Source organism: Camelus dromedarius, chromosome 28, assembly GCF_036321535.1.
Source record: "Camelus dromedarius isolate mCamDro1 chromosome 28, mCamDro1.pat, whole genome shotgun sequence".
Classification (NCBI taxonomy): Eukaryota; Metazoa; Chordata; class Mammalia; order Artiodactyla; family Camelidae; genus Camelus; species Camelus dromedarius.
In genome coordinates, this window is record NC_087463.1 from 6,137,933 (window position 1) to 6,165,554 (window position 27,622).

At 40.4% G+C, this 27,622-nt stretch overlaps 1 protein-coding gene and 1 pseudogene across 3 annotated transcripts in view; one reads left to right on the top strand and one right to left on the bottom strand.

Annotated features, from left to right (window-relative positions):
• The window catches only part of ARK2N (arkadia (RNF111) N-terminal like PKA signaling regulator 2N), a 66,734-nt gene extending 42,477 nt beyond the window's left edge, over window positions 1-24,257 (top strand). For 2 of the 3 annotated variants that reach the window (XM_064480317.1, XM_064480316.1), the window contains exons 3-5: window positions 1,237-1,419; window positions 11,492-11,618; window positions 20,645-24,257. In XM_064480317.1, the coding sequence (XP_064336387.1) occupies window positions 1,237-1,419; window positions 11,492-11,618; window positions 20,645-20,834 (500 nt within the window). In that variant the 3' untranslated portion in view covers window positions 20,835-24,257. The remainder of the gene's footprint in view (window positions 1-1,236; window positions 1,420-11,491; window positions 11,619-20,644) is intronic. The other variant, XM_064480318.1, reaches the window with a different exon arrangement.
• Window positions 14,429-14,782, bottom strand: LOC105097596 (large ribosomal subunit protein eL36-like; annotated as a pseudogene).
• Window positions 24,258-27,622: the final 3,365 nt, after the last annotated feature.

Here is a 27,622-nt window from a genome sequence, read left to right on the forward strand (position 1 = left end):
TATGTTTTGTTCAGTCAGTGACAGTTTACACAATGGATGTTTGTATTAAAATGGTAATCCTTCATTGTGTTCTATTTTAATGGTTCATTGGCATATGTATTCCTTCATAGTCAAGAGTTTTATAAAATAGGTGTGTTTAATTAATGTTAATTTGTTAGGTGATGTTAAAAAATCTTTTTGGGAATAAATGATTTGCTTGTACTTCATAACTATAGCTGTTGGGGAGAAGCAGCATTCTTTTACTTGTTTCATTCTAAAATGGAGGTAGTGGTAAGGGATGAGTTTCATACTTGAATGAAAACTTTCTTTTTACTTTTTGCTGTTATATTAGAAAAAGGGTAGCATTAGCATTTTAAAGCATGTATCTTTTTTCTACAAGCATGAATATTTAATTTAAAATTTAACATAAATCACTGCAGTGTAGTTACTTCAGAACTCAGCTGCCTGTTTCAGCTAGTTAGGGTGATGTGGAGGTGGAAGGAATCTCTTATTTTTCCACTGAGAATTTTGATAGCTTCCTCTAAAATAACCCATAAGGTTGTGTATCGTTTCCTTAGTGTGAGCTGGTTGTCTTTCTCAGGGAAAAGAAAACAGAAATAACCCTCACAAGACATCCAAAGCAAAACCCTAAAGATGGGTGTTGTGAGTCCTTTCTTTATGTAGAATGCTGGTAAAATGCCTAACACCCCTGATGTTATAAAAGGGCTTTACTGGAAATAGATGTCAGTCAAGTAGAGCTCTTCAAGTAGGAAAATATACACTTGATTTTCTCCTCTGAACCTGCTAGGGCCTTTTAGTACTAACTACTAAGAGAAAGCACTAGATTCATTCTCTTAAAAAATATAAATTGAATTTTAATAGTTTGCATCAGTTTTTTTTTTTTTCTTTAAAAAACCAGTTTCACTTTCTCTGTGGAGTCGTCCCCTTTTTCTTAATCTTTTGCTCTTTAGGAGTGTGGCAGGACTTCAGTGTAACTTTTGTTTAGTATAGCTTGTCTTTGTTCTTCGTAATAACAACCCTTTCCCTCCTTCCCAAATGTGTCCCTCATCTTTGTAAGCTCGAATTATCTTTTTCACTTTCACATCATGTGCAAAATATTAGATTGTATAAAGTGCAGCTTTTCTGACCAGATAGAATAATAAGGTAAAGGCTACTGGCACTTAGAGGGCTCTTAGTTGCAGAAGTATTTTTCACCCCACAAGTTAGATACAAGTATACATTTTCTTTCCTCCCTAGATGGACCTCCAGTTGTAGCTCATTATGATATGTCTGACACCAGCTCTGAGCCAGAAGTGGTAAATGTGGACAATGTATTGGCGGCTGCAGTAGTTCAAGAGCACAGTAATTCTGTAGGAGGCCAGGACCCAGGAGCTACCTGGAGGACCAGCGGGCTTCTAGAGGAGCTGAATGCGGAGGCAGGTTGGTCTCCCTCCCCTCCCCCTTCTCTCACGGTATAATGTGCATGTGTCCTGGCAGCTGTTTCCCTTGTAGTGGACCCTGCTGAGGAGAGCAGGCCAACTAGAGATGTGGCAGTAGATGGTTGTGGCTGTCCAGGGTGCTGTTTATATTGGGTAGCATGTTGTTTGTCTTTCCTAATCAGAAGAAAGCAAAAATGAGACTACCCAAGACAGTAATTGTAGGCACAGGTAGATTTCAGTAGATGTATTTCTTGAATTAAAAAATGCCTAATATATGTGAAAACCACCCAGATGGCCTAATACAACATGTCTCCCTCCCTCCCCTCCAATCCATCCCCACATCTCAGTGGTTTTGCTCACTTAACGATGCACAGTGACCTTGCAGTTTGGGGAGGGAGCTGTTTCAGTTTGCCCTGTGGGGCTGTTCCAGTGCAGTGATGTACAGTTTCTTCTGCCTCTCAGTGTGCAGTGTCCTTGTTAATTCCTCTACAGTAGTTCTTATTTTGTCTTTTCCAACCCCTTTCTTGCAATTGCTGTCTCTGTTATTTCAGGAATATTCTGCCTGTCTTGCACTGTTTATCTTGGTTCCATGATGATTAAGAGTGATTTATGTTCATTAAGAAACCCGTTGCTATTAACCTTTGAAAACTTTGCACTTTGAAAACCAAGTCTCCTTCAGTATGCTCCTCAAAACTCTTTCTTCCACATTCATGCTAATTTAAACCTTTTTCTAAAAGTTCTAGTACTTAGGTTTAAGAAAAGAGGTGGAGGGAACTGAGAGACGGACTGCTGCTTAGTGTGTGTTTTCTTACTTTAGTGTTTTAGAGGGATTATAGTTTTCCAGTTAAATTATAAGTTGCATTGGCTTAATCACTACTTAAATATAATTTTTATGGGAAATGAGTTTATATTATAAAAATAACAATAGGTTTTATTTTAGAACTTTTTATATTGAAATTGTTAGAAAGTAAAAAAGGAGACAACTCCACATAACATTGCTTCAGTTTTTCCTTTTATAATCTTTGATTGGGACTAAATAAAAATATATTATTTGTTGGGCTTCTGATTAATTTGTTGTGACTAATTTTGGAACAGGACCTGGGTTTAGTTTTAACTGTTATAACTGTTTACTGCCTATTTAACCTTGGACAAGGTTATCTTTTGGGGTTAAGTTTTTATGTATATAAATACTTTGCTCAACAAGGATCTTTTAAGTATTTGTTAATATGTATAAGTATTTTGAAAAGAATTAAGCAGTAATACCTTATATCAAAGAAGAGTAGTTGGCCCACATTTTGTGCAATATACATTTCTAAGTTACAAAGTTTCTTCTGTATATTTTCTTCAGTTTTACTTCCCTGTTTCCTTAGTCTTGCCATTAAATGTGGACAGACCACTTTATGGCGAATTCTTAGGGAAAACATGAACAATTTTTTTTCTCTTCATATAGAGAATTTTAATGTTAGTTTGAAACATGAAATTATTAATATTTGACTTTCTGATCCACAGCAGATTCAGCAGTTTCATATGATTCAACCTAATTGTTCAAAGTTTGGGGTCTTGATGTATCATTAAAGTCACTAACATTCAGTGGAGGCGGTTAGCATTACATTTCAGGTTCAAATAATAATCTTGTAATAATTTCAGGTTAGTTTGATTATAACATCACTAGCCATTGTGTGCTTAGCTCTAAGAAATAAAACACGGCAAAAATACGTGAGGAGCAAAACACCCGTGGCTTCACGCTGTTCTGCTCTCTTTTCTTCTCCCCACTCTGAAGCTGTCCTGAATTCAGCATTTGACGTTTGGTGTTCCTGTGCCTTTCTTTATACTTTTACTGCATTTATTTTGTATTTGTACTCAAGCATGTTTTAATACTAATTAGTATTGCATAGAAGGTAATGATCTGCAACTTTTTTAGCTCAATACTTTGTGAAGTTTGTTCTTGTTGATAGCGTGGCTATGGTTTATTCACTTTTAACTGCTATTAGTATTCCACTATATGAATATATCATAATGATTTACCCATTCTCTTATTGGACGTCTAGGATGCTATTCCAAATGATGTGGCCATTAACAGTTCCTGTACATGTCCTTTGGTACATGTGTGGGATAGTTTCTCTAGGATATAATATATAGAGAAAGCATATGTGTGTATTGGGCCGGAAGTCATGTGTCGAGTTGTGTGTGTCACATGGACATCACTGGTCAACAGATCCCTGTGATACTTTCTTATGAAGCCAGTTATTGGCTCATTCAAAGCCTTTTTAAAAAAATATCTGACATGCAGGTATGTGAGTCATTAAAAAAAACTTAATAATACTTTCTAATATTTTAATATACTTAATATTGCAGCAAAATGTTCTTAGACTTTATGCTCGATTGCCAGTTTATAGTTTTGAGACTTGGACTGTGAGTATCAATTAGTTGGTCATTCTTGTGTTTCAAGTTTAAGATAAATGTTCCAATAGTTAATCTGAGTCCTCTTTCTCTTCTTCCCGACAAAATAAAAACCCAGTCACCACACAGACTATCCAGTGACTAATTAGTAAGAGCATCTCAGACCAGGTCTACAGCCCCACTCCATTAGGGTCGCATGAACAATCATTAGAGACAGAGCAGCAGCTTGCCTCTTTTTCTAAGCAATTAGATGATATTCTTGTATGGAGAATAGTTTTTACTGTTTAGTTTTAGTTTCAACCAAGGCAAAAGAGTTGAATTAGGAAAGCCATTGGTCAGCAAAAGACCTAAACTTCCCATTTCCACTCTTGCCACGTTTACTCTTTCTTTTTCACTTGATGCTACAATTGAAGAGTGTAGTAGGTGGCAGCCTGCTGCCAGCAAACAGCGTGGTTTTGAACCAGCAGCCACTAAGTGAGACTATGTGACCTCAGGTAAATTGTGTAAAGCCTCAGTTTCCCCTGTCTACAAAACTGGGATAAAACTAGTATCCACCCCAAAAGGTTAATGCTACCATTATGTGAAATAATAGATATAATGTGCTTGGTGCAGGATACAGTACCCAGCAGGCCCTCAGGAAAGCTAACTTGCATCATGTTAATATATTGATGCTGAAGTAGACTAAGGACTTGATTAATGGACCCAGAGAGTGGATTTCTAATTTATTGTCCTACCCTGGAATGAGTTGCTCTTACTGCGGGATTTCCTAAACTTTTCCTGAGCATAGACATTCCCCTGGAGTGCTTATAAATATTCAGACTCCTTGGTTTCTCCCTGAAGATCCTGTAAATGGATCTGAAATGGAGTCTGAGAATCTGTTTTTAATCATCACCCCCAGCTAACTTTCACGTGGGACGTGTTTAGGAAACTGTATCAGGGTGTGTGAAAATGGCTGAATTTCTGTTGATTGCTAGTAATAGCTCACTGTAAACATAAACGTAGTTGAGGCCAAGAGAAGCTCAAGTCTGAAGTGCTCTTGATGTGGAATGCTTATAATTGTTACACTAAATTTAGTCTCACCACCTCCCCGAAATTAAACATTCTAAACAAATGATCTCATTTTTTCCATCAGCCTTCTTATCAAGAAGGTAGGCTAAGCATTTTCCCCACCCTTAAAATAGGGATGGTAATCTTGATTTGTCCATAACACGATCTTAGCTGTGACGTAGAGAAACCAGTCTTGGGTTTCCTGTTCTTAGAGTAGGGCGCTTTATAATCAGACCAGAAAGGCTATGTTTCTGTTATTAGCACTTTAAAACCACTGTGTCAGTCTTGTGAGGGGGATCACATTTGGTCAGGTTCTTCTTGCTACACACGGACTGTAAGATTTTAGATTTTCGACCTCCTCTTCTCCCACTTTTTCAAGTTGTTTTTAACTACTAAAAAAAAAAAACTAAACATATTGTAATAACTTGCTTGTTTTAAAGCTAAATGAGTGGTGACTTAAGATAGTAACCTTTTCTTTGCCTGACATGTCACTGTCATCCTTCCATGTACTGCAGATAGGCTTAGGACTAGTTCTTAGCAGATTTACAACTTAAAAAGTCGCTACCTGATTTTTTTTGAGGACAAAAAGAAAATGTTTGCCATGATAATTTAGGTATGACTTTTTCTGTTTGTATGTTTAAAAGGCCTGTAGTGGGAGGACAGAAATTCAGAATTTTCTCATGGAGTGAAAGTAGTTATCTTTCCAAAGAGCTGCACAGGCAAAGACCTGCACAGAGACAACCAGCTGCCACAGTAACCGAATATAAACCCTCTGCTTTGTTTTCAGTTTAATGTGCGGTCATTGTGGTATTTATATTTTTTTTCTACAAGGCTTATTCTTGTCCTTGAGCAGGAATAGGTTACTACCATGACAGTCTTTGAAGAACCTCATAGCATTTTGGACTCACTTTTTTGTACATGCTTTAGGCACTGCTCTGCTGTTGGATTTCTTTGAGGTCAAAGTGTGGGGGCAGTGTGTGTAGGGCCAAAGACCCAAGAGTGTTGGGCTCCGTACAGGAGCCACCAAAGGAAATGTGTGACTTGCTGAAAGGGTTACACTGAGAGAAAAGGACTGATTGTCCTGGCTCTGAAATAGAGGACGGGAAAAGCATTCCTGGCTGTTGGAGAATGCTTTGGTATCCCTCGTGGAAGATGGCGTCCCGCAGCCTTGGTGTGGGTCCCAGTTGACCTGTTATCTGAGTGGCACGGTTTATTTAATTGCTCTGATAGGAAATGTGGCTGAACTCTCACCCCATTGGTTCAGAGTTGTAAACACTCACCAAGAAACTTGTCTGTCACCCCGCCACCCCAGCTCCATTTTACTTATACCGACTTTTGGACTAAACAATAAAGATGATGGCTACCAGAGCAGACCTTGCTTTTAAATGACCAGTTTTAGAGCATCATACAAGTACTTTAACAATACTAAATGCCAGCAGGGTTGGATTGTAAATTTTATGGCCAAAATTGTACTGCCATAATGGTTTGGATTGATCTAATAATGTGAAGGCAGTATGTAAATTATTAGTTTCTAAATCTATAGTGGGTGAATAAAGTTAGAAGAATCTTAAATATTGGTGATGGTTACCTTTCTTAAGATATTAAAAAATTATGAGCAAAGGTAGCATAATAATTTTTCATTTCTTCCCCCTTCTTAAAAAAAGGGGGCAGAGCGATGATAGTCCCTGATGTGAAATGAGGCTGTGTAGGAGGCAGGATCAGGATGCACGGCCTGATCAGTGAAGACTGGTTGTGCACAAATACTGACCAAGACACTTCACAGAACATCCCACAGATCAGAATTACAAATTAGAGCTACAGGAATAGAACTGGGCACAGAGATACTGAGAATTAATGAATTCTGCCGTGTTCTTGTATTTTTTTTAATTACTGTTGTTTAAAAGCATGAAGTAACCAAGGAGGAGGAGCTGGTTATAGCAGCTGCATCACCTTCCCATCTGCCATTTCAGTTTGGTTTAATTGTTGGCTCATTTGTTTTTAAGTTGGTAAGGGCTGAGCCCCGTGTTGCCAGTCTACCACAGGGGCCTGTAAGTGCCTCTTGGGGCTCTCTACTCCTTGCTTCTTAGTAGGTATGGAGAGTTTGGGGGTGGTTGTCCGTACAGGTAATAAGCATTCATACAACAATGAGTAATAATGATGGCAGGACTGAAAGTGGGGAGAGAGAGAGAAACCAAGCCAAATGCCAGTGGTGTTTCATGAAAGAGTCAATGTATGGCAGTGGAAGGGGAACTTCCTAGAAGGTAACCGCTGCTGGTGTAGATACATGAGGATGGAGGATGGTCATTTGCAAATGATCCTGATCCCCAAACCGAGGTGTAGGAGTCATGAAGCCTTCAGGAGGGTGGGTGGCATTTTCAGGAAAGTCAGATTCCCACAAGGAGATGAAGAGAAAGTTCTGTGCAGTTTTCCATAGAGCTGGCATTCCAGAGGGCAGTGGAAAGTAGGAAGGTGAGCAGTAGGTGGCTGGAGCAAAGGACAGTAACAACAGGATGGGGGGCAAGACAAGAAAGATGGATGGGCCCAGAGGGCTGTGTTTTATGGGTGGCTAAGAGGGTGGAAGTACAGTGTGTTACTTCTCATAACCGCTGGTTTTCCTCTTGCAATGCTTTCTCCTTTCGCACTGGGCGCTTTCCCATACTCTCGTACTGTTATTTCCACTTACACAGTTCCTCTGCCTCATTGAACCCATCGCCCAGTCTCTTTTAAGTCCCCTTCTAGCTGCACTTCGTTCCCTCTCTAGCACATGTAAGCCCAACTCTCCTCTGCCGGTGTGCGGTGTGGGTGTGCGGTGTGCTCGGCTCCTTAAGCCTGCTTTCCTGTGGTGCCCCTCCGGCCACACCTCATCCCTAGAGGCACACTTGGAGCCCTTATCCATGCTGGGGGAAGTCACGTAGTGGAGAGTTAAGGGTCATGTTAATTTCCTAATCTGCAGCCTCATCCTGGCTCTCAGTGCTGCCCAGCCCTTTCCGCCTTTCCTTAAGCAGGATTTTTTTCTTCATAGTGGCCACTTCACTTTTCTAAACCCCTGCCCTGCTGGTGGTACCCACACCTGTGCTCTGCAGATGGCCTTGCTGCATCCTTTACAAGATAACCTCAGCTTTCTGCTGTCAAACCTGTTTGTTCTCTGCCTTTTTTCTAAATGTTGTCAGGTCTAGATACGATAAGTAAAAATACCACACACACACAGTCCATCGCCCTCCTTCAAACCCCTTTTCCTCTCAGTACCATCTTTTGCCAGACTTCTTAAAATGTGTCTGTTCTTCCTTCCCTTCCGTTCTTCTTCAGCCTGCTTTGCTACATTAGTTTCAGCCCCATCCTTCCTCTGAGGCTCCCCTTGCCAAGGTCATGTATGGTCATCTTATCGCTAACTATGGTGTGCTCTGCTTAGTGTCTCCTCTTATCAGACCTTTCTGTTGGGCACTGTTAAGCACTTCTTCCTAGAAATGCTTTGGGTTTTTGGTTCCCTGGCTTCATGTCTTCGAATTTTCTTTCTCTCTCTTAACTTTGGTGAGCTGCTTCTCTTCCTGTGCTCATCCTTTAACTGTTGGTGTTTGTCAGGGTTCTGTTCTAGGCCCCCTCCACTCCTCTAGATGACCTTTATCTTCCCACCTACTGGGAGGACATGTCAGATCTGTTATTTCCTCTCTAGACCTCTGATGTGAGCTTTAGGACAGTAGTACCTCCAGCTGCCTGTTGAACATCTCAGAAGCATGCCCTCATCATGTCCTAAACATCCACTCTCATCTGTTTGTTGGTGCACTGAATGGCACTGTGTCCAGTTACCTAAATCAAACGCCTAGGCATCATTTTTTATTTCCTGTGTTCTTTCATTTGCCTGATTCCTGCCGTTACTCACCCTTTGTACTTACACAAACAGATAATTCCCCCTTTTGTTTCTTTCCTGGTTCAGCCACAGTCATTTCTCACCCAGGAAACTGTAACAGTCTGACTGGTTTCCTTGCCATTAGTAGTTCCATTTTCCATACTCCAAAAGGAAAAAATTTTAAACACAAATCAGATCATGTCACTCCTCTGCTGAAACCTTCATTGACTTCTGCTTCTAAAGGTCAAGTCCAGACTCCTTACCCGTGATCCGACCTCTTCTGACTTTGCCAGCTCATTTCTCGTTACTCTTTTTATTACCATTACCCTGAATCTCACCAAACTTTTATACCCTGAACAGCACCACAGTTCCCTTAATGCTACTTTCCCTCACCTGTGCCTGCTCTTCTCTGAGAGCTGTGTCCTTGATCCTTGATTGCTATCAAGGCCAGGAAACATCCCTTTCCCTCCTGCATGCAGGGCATCCTTTACCTCCCTATTAGAGTAATTTTCAAGCCATAATACAATGGACTGCTTTTTATTATCCCTGAATATGTTGTAAGCTCAGTGAGGGTAGGAACTGTGCTTCCCTTGTTTGTTCCCTGTAGCATTTCTAGCCCTGAGCCCAGTGTGTAGCATGTCATGAACAAGTATCTATTTTAGAAACAAATAGATAAAGTAAACGGATACAGCTGCCCAAAGCAAGGCTGCTCAAAATATTGAATATGGGAAAGTTTCAAATTTGAAAAAAAGGGAGGAGACTGTCAATTTGTATTCCTCCCTAGTGGTACAGTAGCAACGGTGTACATGACAGTCATAACTACAGTACTGAGGTAGAAACTGGATAAAAGACTTAGCCACAAGCAAAGTATTGGGGTCAGAGCATACGTTATGTTTACCAAATCTAGACTTAACCAAATTCCACGTAAGTGTCCACCCTAGATTTAACAAAACTGTCTGGTGGGTGCCACCTTTTATGCTTGTAGGGTTCAAAGATACCTGCCTGCTGCCAACATTGCATAGAATCATATCTAGATTATTCTTAAATATAGGAGATTAACAAGCCCATGCAAACTGTAATATAATTCAAGCATCCGTTGTATCTAGAAGCCTTAAATTTTAATCTTCTGTTTCCCATAAGTGCATCATTTTCAACTGAAGAAAAAAGTAAAACTAATATTAGAGACATAAAAAAGACCCACAGTCTTATTCAAACTTGATTACTTTTCATTGCTTTTAATCAGCACCTACATATTTTTATAGTATTATACGTAACACTTTGTATGTTATGCATACACTTTCCCCAAGTTTCTATATAGCACTGTAGTTACTTATCTTTGGACATCGTAGCATTTTGCTTAAAGATTTTTCTTTTTTTTTTAAACATTTTTTTTGAGTTATAGTCATTTTACAATGTTGTGTCATTAAAGTTTTTTTCTGTTAGGCTAAATTCTCAGAAATGGGATTATAGGGTCAGAGAGTTTAAAAATTATAAAGCTTTTGCTTTGGGACTGTCTATAATTTTCCAAGAGAGGTACAGTAAAAGTTGACAAGAGTGTGAAGGTTTCTCAATGACCTTGAAGCACTGGAATGAATGAGGTGAGAGGGAAGGGAGAGTGTGTGTACAATCAGTTTATACTGGTTTTTATGGGATGTCACAAAGAATTTTTTTTTAATATGGAGCAGTAATTTTGTATCGGGTGAAATGTATTTAAGTAAAAATACCCTTTAAAGAGTAAAGGAAACGTGTACCTATTGCAGCTCTGTCTATTCCATGTTAACTTCTAGATATGAAATTCATACTTTTACATCAGAACATTCAAGAACTGGGTACACAGGCTGAATTTTAACTCTCTGTTGAATTGTTTATAGGGCTGAGTACTTTGATACCATGCCATTAGCCTTTATTGAGAGTGAGTTCTGTGAAGCTCGTGTTTTCTGTAATGTTGGCAAATGTGTTTTATTGCACCATGGGCTTGATACTTTATGAAGACTTTTATGAAAAAGTCCTTTCATGCCCCAGTGCCACAAACTGCTTATGTGGTTTGTTTTTCGTCTGATCAGAACTGTCAGCAGCATACAGGGTATGTTTTAGTTGCTCAGAGTGAAAATTGTGATCCTTCCCTGTTAGACAGGATTTTGTCAAATCTACATTCCCCTAGAGAAAATTGTTAAAAGTGTTTAAAATTGAGAGAAAATTGTTGAATCTTTCATAAGGCATCCTAGTATAAATATGATATTAATGATTCTATTATTTATTTCCTTTGTGCCTTTGAGCTCTTGTGGTTTAGAATTGTGTTCAATTAAAATGATAAGCAGTAGAGAACCCCAGGTGACTTCTAGGTGGTGACAGGCATGACATATGACATGCAGGTCATTTAATAGCAGATGAGAGTTGAATGCAAAAAGCATTATGGAATAAAATAGAGCGTTATCAGTTTATATATAGCTATATTTAGATACACATGTTTGTCAGAGTACTCCAGAGTTTTTCTCCTAAGGAATGGGAGTAGAAAGTGAGAGACTGGAGTTCTTTCTTTTATGTACTTCTGTGTCGTTTGAACATTCTTTTAACCTCAAGCATGTATTCTTTTTATTATTTTTTTTTAAACAGAGCACTACGCCAGCTTATGTGACATGGGAAACCATCCCGCTGTGGCAAGCTCTCACAAGATGATTCTATTTCAGTGATTAAACTGGGATGAGAAGTCTGTCGATGAGTGGTTTCTGCTGCTTAAAAGGAGTCAAGATGTAGTGCTTATTTTTCCCCCCTTCTCTCTCAGGTCATTTGGATCCAGGATTCCTAGCAAGTGACAAGACATCTGCTGGCAACGCACCCCTCAATGAAGAAATTAATATTGCCTCTTCAGATAGCGAAGTGGAGATTGTGGGAGTTCAGGAACATGCAAGGTAGGATATCAGTTGGAGTATTCTGATATTTTAAATTGTGAACTTTATTTTAACCAGAAAATAAGTGAGAAGAAAATGGAGGCCTCACGGCACGGCTGGCATGAACGGTGGGAGCTATTTCTTAGCTTTCTGTGGTTTAAGGAGCACTTTTTGATTAGACACAATATGAGCTTCAGAATGTGTTGTGTATTGTCTTACATCAAGAACCTGTCGGCTGCACGTGTATGTGAACTAGAACTGATGTTTTTCTCTTATTTTTAGTACCTGTCTAGATGGCTCAAAAAACTGACACATTTTTCTGTTGTGGCATAAATATCACCATATTTCACACCCCCTCCCTCCAATCCATGTATTTAGCCTTTTACTTTACCTTGAAATAAATTGGGAGCGAACAGTTGAGAATTCTGCATCCACCATCATACCTCTTCCTGGAGCACCTCTCCTTGTCTTTCATGAAAATTTGCAAGTTACTTTGGTCTGTTCCCAATAGTGTATTTCTAGTCATGTTCATGTGATTCAGGGAATCTTGTTTCTTAGGAATTAAAAAAAAAAAAAGCCACAAGATGTCAAATTAGTCTACAGAATTATGAAAATAATTTTATGAAGTTTGTCATTCTTTAAGGTAGGGATCAGCAAACTGTAGCCCACAGGCCAAATCTGGCCTGCTGCCTGTTTTTATATGGACCTTGAGCTAAGAATGGATTTTACATTTTTTAAATGGTTAGGGAAAAAAAAAATCAAAAGAAGATTGATGTCTTGTGACATGTGAAAATTATATGAAATTCAAATAAAATTTATTTATCCATAAATAAAGTTCTGATGGAACAGAGCCATGCTTGTTCACTGACATATTGTCTGTGGCTTTTTTTCTCTCCAGTAGCAGAATCGAGAAGTTTCATCAGACACCTTAGGGCCCTCAAAGCCTAAGATACTTACTTTCTAGCCTTTTGCAGAAAAATTTTACTGACTCTTGCTTTAAATATGATCCTAAGAATTTGTTGCAGCCCTCTCAGAGGGATACCTGAGGAACACTAAACAGACACACATACATAGAAAACAAAACTAGACTTTAGAAAATCTGTAATCTGCCTGGCAGACAATTTTTCTCCTGTGACAGAAGAGTTGTGATTTTGTGATTTCCCCAGGTAGGTATAAAACAATATCTGCATTACCTTTTTATTATTTTTTTTTAATTTAAATTTTTTGGTGCTATCTTTTGGAAAGATTTTTTTGATTCATTGATTGGCTGATTGATTTAATTTATTGTGGAGGTACTGGGAATTGAGCCCAGGACCTCATGCATGCTAAGCATGTACTCTACCACTGAGCTAGTTCCCTCCCCCTCTACCTTATTTTTCGATCTGATTTTACTTGTTGGTTACCAAGGTAATAAAACATTCATCAGCATTTCTTCTGTTGCTTATTTAAAAGGTGATCTTAGGGGTGGAGTGTGAGGGCCAAATACACATGCGTATAAATCGAGGGTGCCTTTTTCTAGTGAGAACTGATTATACTTTCTGAGAACATTTTTTAGTTAAACGATGGGGCCTTTAAGAGTATAGAGTTAAGTCATAATTTAACATACCATCTCCCCGAAAGTGGCTAGTTCTCTTTATCAGAACTAGTACCATCCCAGCATTTCATCCTCTACCCCATATTTATGCCATAAATATGCCTGTATAGCTGTTTCCTTTTTTCTTTATAAATGGTCATTTTCCCTATTCTGGTGGGAAAGAATTTTCTCTTTAATCTTTTGTCTGTCTCATTCTTTTTCTCTCTTTTCTACCTTAATCAAAAACTTCTTCCTGTTAACTTCTATTCCCTTGAAGCTGACATCCATCAAATGAAGAAGGTAAAACTCTTGATTTCTTCCTTTACTTCAGCATATGTTTGCCATTCATTCATTTTAGCATTGTATAAATACAGAAGACAGTATTATACTTTTAAGCCCCATGTCGAGATTTTTCTAGAATATTATAGTCTTTAATTTCAGACTCTGTACTATAAAACTTACTCTGCCTCTTGACTGATAGATTGATGTCGGTGAATTATCCTCAGGTGTGCCGGGAGCACATATCCAGTCACCAGCCTCCTCCTGACTTACATTTCATGTTCCTATTTAAGTGGGAAAGAATAGGTAATAACTTGCGTTGCCTATCTGATCTCTCACTCTGTGGCTGAGACATATCACTTGGTCCAGTTGTCTGTTAACTCCTACCAACTCTCCCTTCTTTATCGTCTCTTTATACCTAGAAATGTTATAGTGAGCCATCCTCCTTCTCAGATTCTTTGTTCAACTTCCCTTCCATAGTGAATTCTTAAGCTTCTTTTTCTACCAATGTTTTTGGTATTTGGAGTTAAAATTATATTTCTGTTAAAACTTGGAAATTTGAATTCTTTAGTTTCTCCTCACCTCTCATACACACATACACACAAGGTATCCCTAGTACACCCTTCTCTGAACTTAAGATCTTTATCCAGATTGTCATTTTACTCTATAAACGTGTTTATTTTACTCTTAACTAAGTCATATGACTTTGGGCACATTTTAAATAACATGCTATAACGTTACTTTCAATGACTTTTTCTTTCAGGCTCTGAAGCATAACGATGTGCTTTATTTTGAACCTCTGGTTTGAATGCTGGGGAAATCATATGTTGGAGGTGACAGATCCATCCTGAAATCTCAGTGGTGGTTAACAACTGTACAGTGGAGTGAGCCTAGAGTTGACAGATTCTGTTGGAGTACTTTGAATGGACTCTTTTTTTTCCCCCCTGAAAAGGTTTTACTACGTGCAGATGGAAGGGGCTCAGTCCTTGGCAGCTGCTTTTCTCGTGGCAGCCAGGACTTTACTCAGTTCCTTTTGGTGCAGATATGTGTCCCCACCCATTTCTTGATGAACTTGAGGGCCCTCTTGTCCTTGGAGATCTTGACCAGTGCCGTGGCCCGCCGCTTATAAGGGGCGAAGCCACACACCTCCAGGTTCATGACCTGCATGAACATGGTGTGCTTGGTGAGGCCCCCCCCAGTGGCAGCTGTGCCTCGGCTTGCTTACGTTCTTGGTCACCTTGTGGCCTTTGTTGAGGCCAGTGGCCACGGGGTAGCACGGAACCATAGCTGCTTCTCCAGTGGCTGCCGTGGTGCAAGGCTGAATGGACTCGTATCATTTTGAGGGGGTTTTTTATTTTGGTCTGTGGGTCTAGGACTGAGTAGAATCTCACTGATTCTGCTGTGTCTCTCGGAAAATTTTTTCAGCAGTTTCTTTAGAAGAAGTGTGGTAATCTTTTAAACGTTGAGATTAGAAAGCTGTGAATCAGGTAATGGGAGAAGCTTTCTTGTTGGTTGCTTCAGAATTGCCCCTCTGGCTGCCTGTATCTCACCTGGAATTTACTTCTTTTGCAGGTCTAGGGTTGCAGTTACGAAGTATTGATGGGCTTCTGGCAGGGCTATCGCTTGGAAGAAGGTTTTAGGTTTTGAGCCACATCTTTTTGTTCTCATCTGATGTGCATGCATAGTTATTTTGTTTGATTTTAGTTGTCCTGTTCTTATTTTTCCTTTTGATACTCTTCTACCTTGTGGGCTTTCTGAGAGTTTTTTAGAACTCAGACTTAGTCCTTGAGTTGTTCTCTTTGGGACTGTGGTTGCTCTGACTTGCATTGGGTGCCATTTTTCTATATTGGAAGCAATTTGTTTTGTTTGACCTTTGCACTCAGTAATTCTGTGTGTGATATGCCTCTTTTTTTTTTTTGATAAACAATTGTTTTTCTTTCCTTGCATGTTAATATCTTTCTTCACTATTTTATTTTGATGTGTTCACTTAGCTTCTGTGTTTTTTGTAGTCATAGACTAGAAAGCATGCTTTCTGAACTAATGGTTGAATGCATCTTTTATGGCTGCCTTGGATTGCTGTGATGAACTTCTGACGTTACGTAAATGTCATTTCCAGGTGTTAATTTTTGGACAGTCCAGTTTCATAAGATGCTCTTTTTGCCAGTGAGGTGGAGACTTTCCCAAAATCTCTAGTTCTTCTGTGCCCATTTCATTTTGCCAGAAGTTTTAATTTATGACCTTCTTGCCAATCCTCTTTCCTTCTTGTTTTCTACCAGCCTCACTGGTAATTGTCCTAAAGATGAATGTGTAGAGCGTGGATCTTCATGTGCTGGAGCTGCACTGGAGCAGTTCCTTCAGTGTCTGTTTTCTAAGGCTTTTGTGTAAACTCAGACTCTTACCTCATTGCACCTCGTCCTGAGGTCACTGGTAGTGATGTTAATTCACCCCTCAGCAGACGTATTGATTCGGGAAGGCTTGTGCATCAAAGACGACTGCTTCCTAGAACCAGTTGCTAACATTAACCCTAAAAAGGCAAGGGGAGCAGATGAGCATGTCCCTGGAGCCTCAGGGGTTCACTTCATCTTCAGTTAGGAAAAATAAGTAGGAATGTTATCGAAGAGGTCACCGTTGGGATCTGTAAATGAGAGTAAATGATTAATTTTTAATGTTGTTTTCTTCAAATAGTAAGTTAACTGTTTCAACAGCTGATAGTCAGAGCCTGCCCTCTTTTTGTGTGTGTGTTTTTTTTTCCTTCCTTTCTACTCTGAAGTATCTCTTTTATTGGTTTCAGTGTGTGAAGAGCAGGAAATTATTCTATCAAAACTTACTGTTTATAAATAGTGGGTTTTTTGGCAGGGCAGGGGGTGTGGAAGTGAGTCCAAAGCATTTTTCTTGGTCATAGGAATCAAAATATGACTCTAGGCTAGGAAGTTTAAGCTGACTGTGTTTTACCTTAGGACAACCATTGCATGCCAGTTTGTGTGTGTGTGTGAAAACGCTTCAAAATTGAATTAAAAGATGTAAATTTAAAGTTGGTTGTGTATCTAACATACCTCCAGGTTCAGTAAATAAGCAATTATTTTTAAAAACAAAACCAAAAAAATACGACTCTAGGTTGTGTAGACCTAGTGCCAGTCATATGCTGATGCTTAGTGAGAAATGCTTTGTGAGAAAAAAGCTGGTGTCTGCACTGGAATCGGACTGAACCAATTTTAAAACAGCTGAGAATGTTCCCACCCCATGTCTTTCAGATAGAAAAAGGGTGTATGATAATACATGAAACTGTGTTTTATATCAGTTGCCTTTCAAAATTTTGAGCATTTCACATTCTTCTTTAGAGGGCTTCTCCATAGGGCTTATGATAATTGTTACAGTCCCAGTTCCTCCTGAAGTTTTTTTCTTCTCTATCTGGTGTAAGTCATTCTGTAATGTACCGCCTTATAAAACAGTAGAAATGTTTCTTTAGCACCCTCTATCAGCTTGGCATCTCTCCCCTCCCCCCACTCCATACTTTAACAAGAAAAAAAGTGTTGAAAGCCTTGTCCTGTCCTCATCCATCTCCTAGCTACCATTTTATTCAAGGTGGTTGAGGTCATTAAATCCATAAAGAGTTTTAAATGTTTTATTGACTTATAACACATGCAGAAATGTCAAGTGTACACTTTAGTTTTTATAAACTGCTCATACCCAAGTAAGCAGCACTCAGCTTGAGAAACAGAAGTTCCCCTTGTGCCAGTCACAACCTCGCCCCCAAGCCCATCCTCTGTAACTCCTGTCCTGACTCTGCCAGAATAGTTGTGCCTGTATTCACAGCCTTATTAAAGCCGATGATAGCCTGGCAGTCATCTTAGAATACCCTTGAACGTTCCTGACAGACGCCCCAGCAATTGCTCCTATGTTTAAAAGGCAGTTTATTCTGTTCGGAGTGGCTGTAATTGCTGATTGTTGTGTAGTAACGATCATCCAAAACTTGCCTTCTAGAAACTGATTCATAGTTCTTATTCTAGTCTCAAGGCCTCTGCACAGGTGGAGGAGCTGCCTTCCCTGGTGGTTCTCCCTTCTTTGGGAACTGCCCTTCCGGTTGCAGTTAATAGGAAACAAGAAAGCTTTTGGCCAAAGATGGGATCATCACATTCTCCAGAGAATCTAAAATTTTGAAGAGAAATAGACCAAAAGGATTGGGGCTGGAGTCAAATGAGTGAGGCCTAGTTGTTCTGTCATCCTTAGGTTCTTGAGATTTTCAGATATCCTTCTAGGAAGTTTTCTTTCTTGCTTGAAGGAGCCCAGTTTGGTTTCCGGTAACTGGAGCGTAACTACAGAAGCGATTTAACTTAGGTGGTTGAAGAAGTACCTCATCTCCTCATTCTCTCTCTTTCAACCATTCCTCATTAGTAAATACCATCTCTAAACCTCTCACTCCCCTACTCTGGACTCTTTCTAGAATCTGCTTTGCTCTTGATGGAATTACCCCCAGTTCTTCTTACAGTCAAGCACAGTATGTAGTAGTTTACGTGTGGTCTGAGAAAGACATAGTCACGCAGTTGGAAATTCTCCAGTGGAGACCTGATTTTGTTATGGTTCTATGCTTTGCTTGAAGACCCCAGCAATTGTCTTTTGGCCTTGGTTTTGTCTTTTGTGAAATGGGAAGGCTGGATTAGATCCCTTTTAAAGCCACTGCTTGATTACTTGAGCAGTGGAGAGTAACAGTTAGGACTAAATACTGCCTTTATTTCAGCTATTTCTAGGGATTCTGCCAAAGATGACATTGACTCTTTTTGTAGCCGTTCATTCCCTGAATTCTTCTATGTTTCTAACCAGCTTTGCTTCAGTTACTGCTTGTACAGATGAGCTTTTGAGCTACTGCCAAGAACTTAGTATTTTTAAATTGTTGGTCTGGGCCTATCTTTGTACTCTGCTGAATCTTGCTGTGTTTTTGCCTTACGTATTTTATTTTTATTTATTTATTTTTTTGGTGGAGGGGGGTAATTAGGTTTATTTATTTATTTATTCTTAGAGGAGGTACTGGGGATTGAACCCACGACCTCATACATGCTAAGCATGCGCTCTACCTCTTGAGCTGTACGCTCCTCCCCCTTCGTTGTACCCATTCTGATACACACATTTGTAAAGAGACAGCATGATGTGGAGGGCATTAGACTGGAAATCAGCCTTAGCCTGAAGTTCCTTGGCCTGCACATGCCAACAGTGTGACCCCGGGCAAATCATATAACCTCTTTATTCCTCATTTTCCCTGTCAGGGTATGGATAGTAACTTCACATCTACCTCGTAGGTCTGTTGGGATTGTCAAATGAGGAGAAACTGCTTAATAATCTTCATATTCTGTTGCCATCAGTCATCAAAACCATTTTTAAAAATTTTTTATTTATTTTTATTTGAGAAAAATTTTGGTGGGCAGAGGTAGTTAGGTTTAGTTACCCATTTATCTTAGTGGAGGCACTGGGGATTGAATCCAGGACCTCGTGCATGCTAAGCACATGCTCTACTACTGAGCTGTACCCTCCCCCAAAATCCTGTCTTTAAATGTTGAATGGACTCCTTTGGCTGACATTCTTCCATGACTACTTGGTCACTTAATCTGAGTGTCCAACTTAATGAGTTAGACAGATTTGGATTAGACTTTGGACTTTATATGTCATATTGATACTTCTCACTAGCGAATCTTTGAAAATGTGGCAGTCTCTGGGTTACTACTTAGCCCAGATCTGAAAAGGTGATAGCCCTCTGGTACTGTAACAAATCTCTATCCTACGCCTGCTCTGGGCCCCGGGGGTCTGCTTTTCAGCACCTCTCTTGGCAAGAGGGTCATCTTCAGGCTAGCCTTTGTAGGAGCAGGACCTCCTTCCGTGAACTGAAGGGTCCTTAGGGGCAGTTCTGCAACTAAACCTTGTCCGCTGTTACTCTGATGTTTTCTTTTGAACCTGATGGTGCTGGTAGCATAGAGTCGAAGCTGGAGTTCTCCAGTGACCCAGCGTCACCCATTGTGTACAGCTTGTCAGAACAGCTGCTCAAGATCCACTGCAGTAGTTTATGTGCCTAGAATCATGCCACTTGTCACACATGCCGCATAGGGACTGGTCTCTAATTTAGATGTGAGGGTATAAGTAGCCGTGATACCGTGAGCTGTCTGCCTTCCTCTCATTTGAGTCAAAACTTACTCAGTGATTCATCCTGGAGGTTCACAGTTCTATCATTTGACGGGAATGTGGAATTCAATATGTAGGTGTTTCTGAAACAATTTTCTCCCAGTGAACTCTTGGTGAGATTTTTCAGCAAGGCAGGTCTGTCCCTCTGATAGACACTATTCAGAGAATCTAAACTGAGTATTCAACCTTGTCACTTTCACTGAAGTAAAGAGTGAGTGGTTCTGGTGGCCAGACGTCTCTGCTGTGACCTCCAGGACAGGGGGGCTTGACCTTGAACTCATGACCTTGTACTTTATTTATTTTTAATGGTTTTTATTGATTTATAATCGTTTTACAATGTTGTGTCAAATTCCAGTGTAGAGCACAATTTTTCAGTTATGCATGAACATATATATATTCATTGTCACATTTTTTTCTCTGTGTGCTACCTTAAGATCTTGTGTATATTTCCCTGTTCTATACAGTATAGACAGGATTTCAAAATTGTAGAATAGATAAACAAGATGATACTGTATAGGACCTCGTACTTTAGACGTTTAGAAATCCAGTCTGTAAAAGAGGTATTACTGTTACTGTTTTTGAAGGTATTACCAAATATGGCATAGAACTTATTTTAAGAACAAGTTTCTTGTATATTTCTTACTGTTCCATTTGTTCAGACTAAGATTGCCTGGGCATCTTATTTTGCTCTGGGCTTATCTGCTGCCCTGTCCTGAAGACCAGAGGCTTACATGAATTCAGAGAAACATCTTATCCATTATCAGTAACAGATCTAGACGTAACTCAGGAGTTTGTGGCTGAGACAAGACTCTTGGCCTTTCTAAGGCTGAGCTGAGAGAGGTGGAGAGGGAGACAGACAGACGTAGAGGCAAGGAGGAGAATGGGGAAGGAGAATTGGCTGTGGGTTTCATGACCTTGCATAGTGGACTCATCTCAGTAAAGGTACTGATCAGCACGGCTGAAGCTGTACTGCCTGCTGTCGTCCCTGCGGTGAGATTAACCGTGCCTGTGCACTTCCTCTCAATGGCAGGTGCGTCCATCCCCGAGGAGGTGTGATTCAGAGTGTTTCTTCATGGAAGCGCGGCTCCGGCACACAGTATGTCAGCACCCGACAGACACAGTCGTGGACCGCCGTGACCCCCCAGCAGACTTGGGCTTCACCTGCGGAAGTTGTTGACCTTACGTTGGATGAGGATAGCAGACGTAAATACCTGCTGTAATACAGTGTCACTGTGTTTTCTCTGCACTGTTCCCTTCCACTTCCTCCTCCTCCTCTTTGTGACATGGAAGTTCATTGTCATAGCTTCAGCCTCAGAAGCTGTTTGTGGCATTTGTATAATCGAAACTCATGGAAAATTGCCTCTCCTCCTATTTTTTTTTTTTAAATTAAAAGACGTCACTTAGGAAAATAACTTATCACAGAGAAAAGAATTTCTTTTCTTCTTTCCCTCAGTAGGCATATGAGAATGATGAATTTTGTTAGATAACTTCATTTTACTTGGTGACTCAATCTTCGGAAACCCTCCCTATAGAATAATATTTTAATTACCAGGTGAAATGGATTTCAGTTTTTGAATCTTATATTTATTTTTCTGTGTAATAAAATTAATACCTAGACTTGACCACTGTCAGCCTACCCATTGGCACTCCCACCTTAGGGCATTTGCACACACATTAGTCAGGTCCTTATTGGCACCTAGTAGGGCATGTGCATTGAAAACCTGTCCTTAAAAACGGAAGACAGAAGTATTACTTTTCTTTTAGCTTAAGTCTTCTGCCTTCTTTCCTGACTTCGCTCCTGGCTGACTTCCCACAACACAGATGATTGACCTGCCTCTCTGTGTCTGTAAATACTGCTCAGAGGACTTAGTTGGTCTCCTTGTTGCAATAATCCATACGTGTTTGGGAAACATCTCCACTGAGGGCAGAGGCATTTAGGATAGAGACCCACCATGAGGTTTGGGCATCTGACAGCATCGAGAGATCACTAGGGAAGTCTCTCTCCCCCTTTTTCCTGGTTTATTCAAATAAGGCGAGAACAGAGAACCTGTTAATTAGGTAGGATGTGAAAAGCTCTGTGGCTTCCAAGGCTGTGGGCACTTGCAGACCTGAGAGTACAGGGCCTTTCACAGGTGGTCTCTCCATGAAGGAGGTACAGCATATGTCTCACACTTGAGCTGAAGTTGATCTGATGCTCTATTTGGGTATTTTTCTCCTCTGCCTTCTAAAAGTAGAAAAAATCAAAATGTCATTAAAAACCAGATGCAAAGCACATTAATGGCACTGTGGGTTTTCCAGTATCTAACAGGAATAACAAAGGGTAGTAGGAGCTTCAGGGAATTCAGGAAATGCTGGTGTTGGAGTTTTGTGGCATTAGTTACTACCTTTTCTCCTATAACGTCGTAGTTACTAGTGAATTATTTTACAAGCAATACCTGGAGTTAGAACACTATGTACTGTGCACAGGGAGGAGTGAAGTGATCCTGGCTTAGAAGACCTCACTTTTTGTTTTTCCACAGTTTTTGTCTGCTATGTTTTATTTGTTTTTGTTTCCGTTTTTACCATATAACGTTGCTCTAGCCCTTTGTCTCCCTTCCCAATTGCCTTGGTGGCTTTTCCTTATCATAAGAGCATGAGAACTGTCATTTTCAGTTTCCATCCAGCAGACCCGCGTTTGCCAAGTGCCTGTCCTGCACGAGGCAGGCTCTGTGTGGGGTGGTGCTGCGGGGCGGCTGCGGTGAGGGAGACACCCACCCGCTGCGGGCACGTGTGGCACGGTCTGCCTGGCCCCACCTGCCCAGCCTTTTCTTCTGGATTTTTGTAAGGACTCATTTATTCCTTTTCCCTTTTTCCTGCTGTTTTAGTTCATCCATACACCTCTTTCCTGCGAGTGTATTTTAAGCATGTGTTCTTTGATCTTCTTTGATAGCATCTCATTTGATCTGGCCTCTGTTCTTCATCAACTTTTTATTTTTCTATCAATCTGCTTAAAATAGATCAGGCTTTTTAAAAGCTCATGAACCTCCAGGTTTAGCACCTCATATATCAAGCCTCTCACATGCCACGATTCTAGACAAAAACCAAAGACCCAGAGGCCAGAGCGAAGTCGGACCTTCTGCAGATTCACTACTGGTGTATCCTTGGACCTTCACATTTTACTTTAGGATTAATTTATTGAATTTTTACTGTTACACATTGTTTTTGACTTGAATTAAAATGCTAGGCAAAGCAGAAATGTACAATATCTAGTCTGTTTTCCAGGAAAATCATCAGGAAAAGAATAGAGTGGATTACATGACTTGAAGTTTTTGCAGCTTACTTTTTCCCCAGTTATCAGGGCAGAGCCCCATTTTAAAGGACATTTTTGCATTACTTATTCTTATGTTAACAGTATGTCTTGTCCAATTCCGTATAGCGGGTGATTTTCCAGGACATATTTTCTTTAGCCCCTCATAGTCATCCTCTAAGAAAATTCCTTCGGGGTGCTGTGTGCACTGTGGATTGAGAGCGGAGAGCAGAGTTGTACCCAAGCTCTTTTCTGGCCTTTTGCTTTTCCATCGGGTCACACTTTGCCCTCATCTGTCCCTGTTCCAGCACCCTGACTACCTGGCTTGATGCACCAGAACAAAAATTAAGATGCAAACAGTAGGGAGAGAAAGGGATGGTAGAGAGAGCTTTTCTCCCTGCTAGGTTGGCACTTTTCCACCTACTAACTATTAGAGGGACTATGTTTCAACTCTTCTTTCATTGCCAGGTTCAGGAGAGTAGGAATGTAGTTTCTGGCAAGGGTATGAATGATAAAATTCTGTGGTAAATTTGAAATTCTGTGACATATAAAATTTCTTCTAAGGGAATCTTTTTTTTTTAAACACAATTTTGCATTTGGTAGCGTAAATACTTCTTTATGCTTCATAGGACATTGTCTCTTCAAAGTAATATGTCTGCTAAAATGGTACACTTGGGTCACAGATTGGTTTATGGAACTAACTCGGTTAAGTACCCCAGTTTCCCCCCAATTTCAAACCACAGAGCAGTAACCTGGCTATTGCTTCACCGTGACTACCGTATAACATGTAATTGCTGCTCACCAGTACTTGTCTTTTCATTTTGATGGAAGGGGCCAGACTGAATGGACTCCATTATTTGTTACAATTGAGCATCCCATAAACTCTGCTTTTATTATTATCAGTTGTGAATGTGAGCTGTCTGATTTGCTAATTTAGTCAATTGTTTGTTGTTACTTTTAGCAGATTAGCACCATAGGTAACTTAAAAATGAATTTGTTGCCTGCTTTTTATACTGTGTCACAAGAGTTTTGAAAAGGCTGGGGACACAATTTTGTCTTTTAGTTTAAACTTTTTTAAAGGCAAAGAGCCCCAACCCCTGTTTTTCAGTATCTGTATGATGTGACTTCCATGTATATATAAAAATGATTGCGCCCTAACCAAACTTCCTCAGATTGTGCACTGTTTGTTTAAAATAATCACGTATTTTAGTCCAATGCTGTTGTATTTTTTTTTCCATTTTATTTAAAACACTACGTACTTCTTATTCTTTTAACAAATTTTAAAAGGTAGTGATCTTAAAAAAAAAAATCACTGGATAACTAGGAAATATTTTTGTTGTTGTTTTTTTTTTTTTAAGAGTACAAAGGTCATTGAGGCCTTTTGCTCCTCTTAACGTGAAAATGAAATGTTAGCCGTTGTATGGCTAGGAACCAATGCACTTGGTGGTTAACAGATCTGCTGTTGCTGGAGTGTGAGTGTGGACTTGATGCAGTGACGACAAATCATTGCTTAGAATTAATGTTTTAAAATGTGCAACTCTAGTTTTTAAAACAAAATTTGGTTCTTCTTTACATTCATTATTTAGTTTTTGTTTCCATTTAGTATTTAATGGTCTTTGGAGAAAAAAATAATAAAACAGAGTGTTATATATATATTTTTTGGTGCAAGATAAGATTTTCTGTTTTTTGAAATAAGTCTGTAGCATAAAGGTTAAACTATTTTAAGACAAAATAAAATAGAGTGTATTTAAACAATGATAATTTCTGAGAATTTTTTTTCCCTTCTGCTTCAGTTAATTAGATGGTGCCTGGAGCAGCCCCCAATTTAGCTTTTGGATGTGAAAGTGAATTACATTCTGTTAACAGGTCTTATTGTTACAAGTTGCCTGATTTTTCCAAGCAACAGCTGTATCCTACTCCTAGAATATTTTGTAAGTGGCCTTTGGTGTATTCAATCTAGATAAAATAGCTTTACATTAGCTTTCCTGTCGCCGGCACCTCCTTGTCCACTCAGAACCAGAATCAGCGAGATTTCAGATGGCTGACGTCTCCTACTGCTTGACAGCTTTGCTCCTGGAAACAGAACTCAGCTGACAGTTACTTCCCAGAGACCAGCGCACAAGGGTAAGACACTAACTGCATGCACTTTGCTCGTGGTTGAAGCAAATATAGAGAGTTTCAAAAACAGCCTAAAGAACTTTCCTCCAAATTTGGTTCTATTTTTGGATTTTTTATTTGGTTATCAAATTATAAGAACTACTGTATTAACATCTCAGGACTCCTGTAGCTTATCTTCACGTACAGGAGGATGAGGAACCACGGAGGGTAGGCCTGTGTTTACTAAAATAGCCACTCCTGGATCTCTTAATGTCCATCACATTTTTAGTTCTCCTTGCACTGGAACGAGGTCTGTTAACAATTAGGACGTACACTGTTAACAGTCAGGGTATGTTTTCATTTTTTTTGAAATGGTTCTTTCATACGACCTTGCACTGAGGCCTAGACATACTAGTGCCTGTGAGAAGCTTCTTCCTTGGGCTCTAGAAGAACACCGCTCCCCTGCGGTCTTGCTTCTGAGCCACTTTGCCCCTGGATGCTGCTTTTGAAGACCAGACAAGGCGTGAGTATGTAAAGTGACTGTGACTAGTATTTAATCTCACTCTGGCTTCCTCCTTCTGCTGTTTGCCGGCTTTTGGCCTTGCTTTCCCTTATTTGTATGTTTTTCCCAGTAGGCGACAGCTGTTTATAACTTTAGTCCAGAGAAAACTTACCAAATATATAAATAATCTCTTGAGCTCCAATTTTGCAACTGAAGTAAGATGAATGTCGTCTAGGTTTTCTTTGAGCCCTACTACTGACCTGTGAGGGAGCGATCCTCCTAGGTCACGGGTAGGTACGGTTTTCTTTACTTCCTTGACTCTCTGATCGAGAGCACTGAGAAGTTCCTGAGCTGTTTACAGTGGAGCTTTGGCTGGAAGAACCTGCCTGGAGCAAAAGAAGTCAGTGGCAAATACTGGAAGGAGCAATGAGCTCAAAAAAAGATGCGGGTGATGAGCAAGAACATTGTAGAGACGTGGAAGGAGCGCACCCGTTCGCCCAACAGGGGGTGGCGCTGTTGGCGCAGTTCACCTGCCACTGTGCTAGTCCAGGGCAGCATGCCGTCTCGCTGGAGGTGGCTTTAGGCAAGGATCCCTTTGTGTGATGACAGTTCACCGTTTCTTTCTGCCAAGCCTTGAGATCCCATTTGGTAGGTGGATGTGAGTAAAGGATGAGAGCCGGGGCTGGCAGTGAAGTCGGACGTCAGAAAGGCGGCGGCGGCGGCGGCGGCGGCGGCGGCGGCGGCGGCGGCGGCGGCGGCGGCGGCTGGCGTGACCTGCTCATCGGGCCGGCCCGGCCTGCTGGCTGGGTGTGCCCCTTGGTTGTAAACTCCAGTGACCTAACTTTTATTCTTTGGTGAAGGAAACTATTTGGTACCAGTTCTCCCTTTGTGCTTTGATAATCGACACCTCAAAGGAGTCATTTCTGTTTCCTTTCCGTGACTGCTCTGTCCTAAGAGTAGAGGGGTGAAGTGTTGCCCTCACTCTTATGGCTGAATGTGAAACAGGCCAGTCTGATTTTAGGATGGATCTTGGCATCTGCAACATGACGGGGGTCAGACCAGAGGGTGGGGCGACTGATGTTTAAAAAGCCTGAGCCCAGAGAACAGGAGACCCCCACAAGACCATCTGACCACTCAGAGATTTGATTTCTACGCCTGTTAAAAGGAGAATTTCTAAGGTTTCCTTCTGAGACTGAAAGGCAGGGCTGCATTATTTTAGGGGATACTTCTCTGTTCTGCAGAGCCATCGACTTTCCAGGCAGGAACCAGGAGAGCAGCTCACTCCGCTGTTCAAAAGGGCTGTCGTTTTAGCATCTCACTCAAGCTTTTGGAAGGCGCTGGATGACTGACACCCACAAAACTTTGAATTTCTACAAGCTCCTTATTTTCAAAGTGTTAAAATCGTATTTCAAAATTTCCACCTGGGAATAAGAAGTGGTACAGATTGTTATCCTAATTTTGCAGATTGGAAGACTGAGAACAGAAGAATAACAACTTAAAACAGATTTATGTAGCTTGACTTTGCAAGAGCAGATTTTTTAATATGATCCAAATTAGGACTTTAGCTTTAAGAAAAGCAAAACCTTTTTTCTCCACCTAGTTTTTTGTTCATTCTTACTGCTGCTGATTCTACTTTGTTCTGGCCCGAGAATTGGAAGCCTTCCAGACGAGGTAATGTTGATTGGTTCCCTTTTTTCTTGGGGAAGTGGTCACAGATTTAAACATCAGAACCACACACCTGCACATGTCTCTCAACTCAGGCTTGAACGGCCATGGAGACTTCTTCGGTCGGTAAAGTCCTTGTTGCGTAGTTTATGGAACAAGAAAATACAGGTGGTCAATAAACATAGGGAAGATGCTCAGGCCCGCTACCATTATAGACATGCATGACCACATTACAGAATGCCAGCTCACAGAGGCACAATCAGATAGCGATGCATTGGAATCCAGTCAGGAGGCAGGACGGTGGCAACTCACTTGTGTGTGAGCGTGATGTACTGGGACTGTTTTGGGAGACAGTGGAATTGTCTAGTAAAAAGCTGGATCTGTGCATCCCTCAAGCTGTGGACTGAATGCATCTCCCCCTCACCCCCTTCATATGTTGAAGCCCTGCTCCCCAGTGA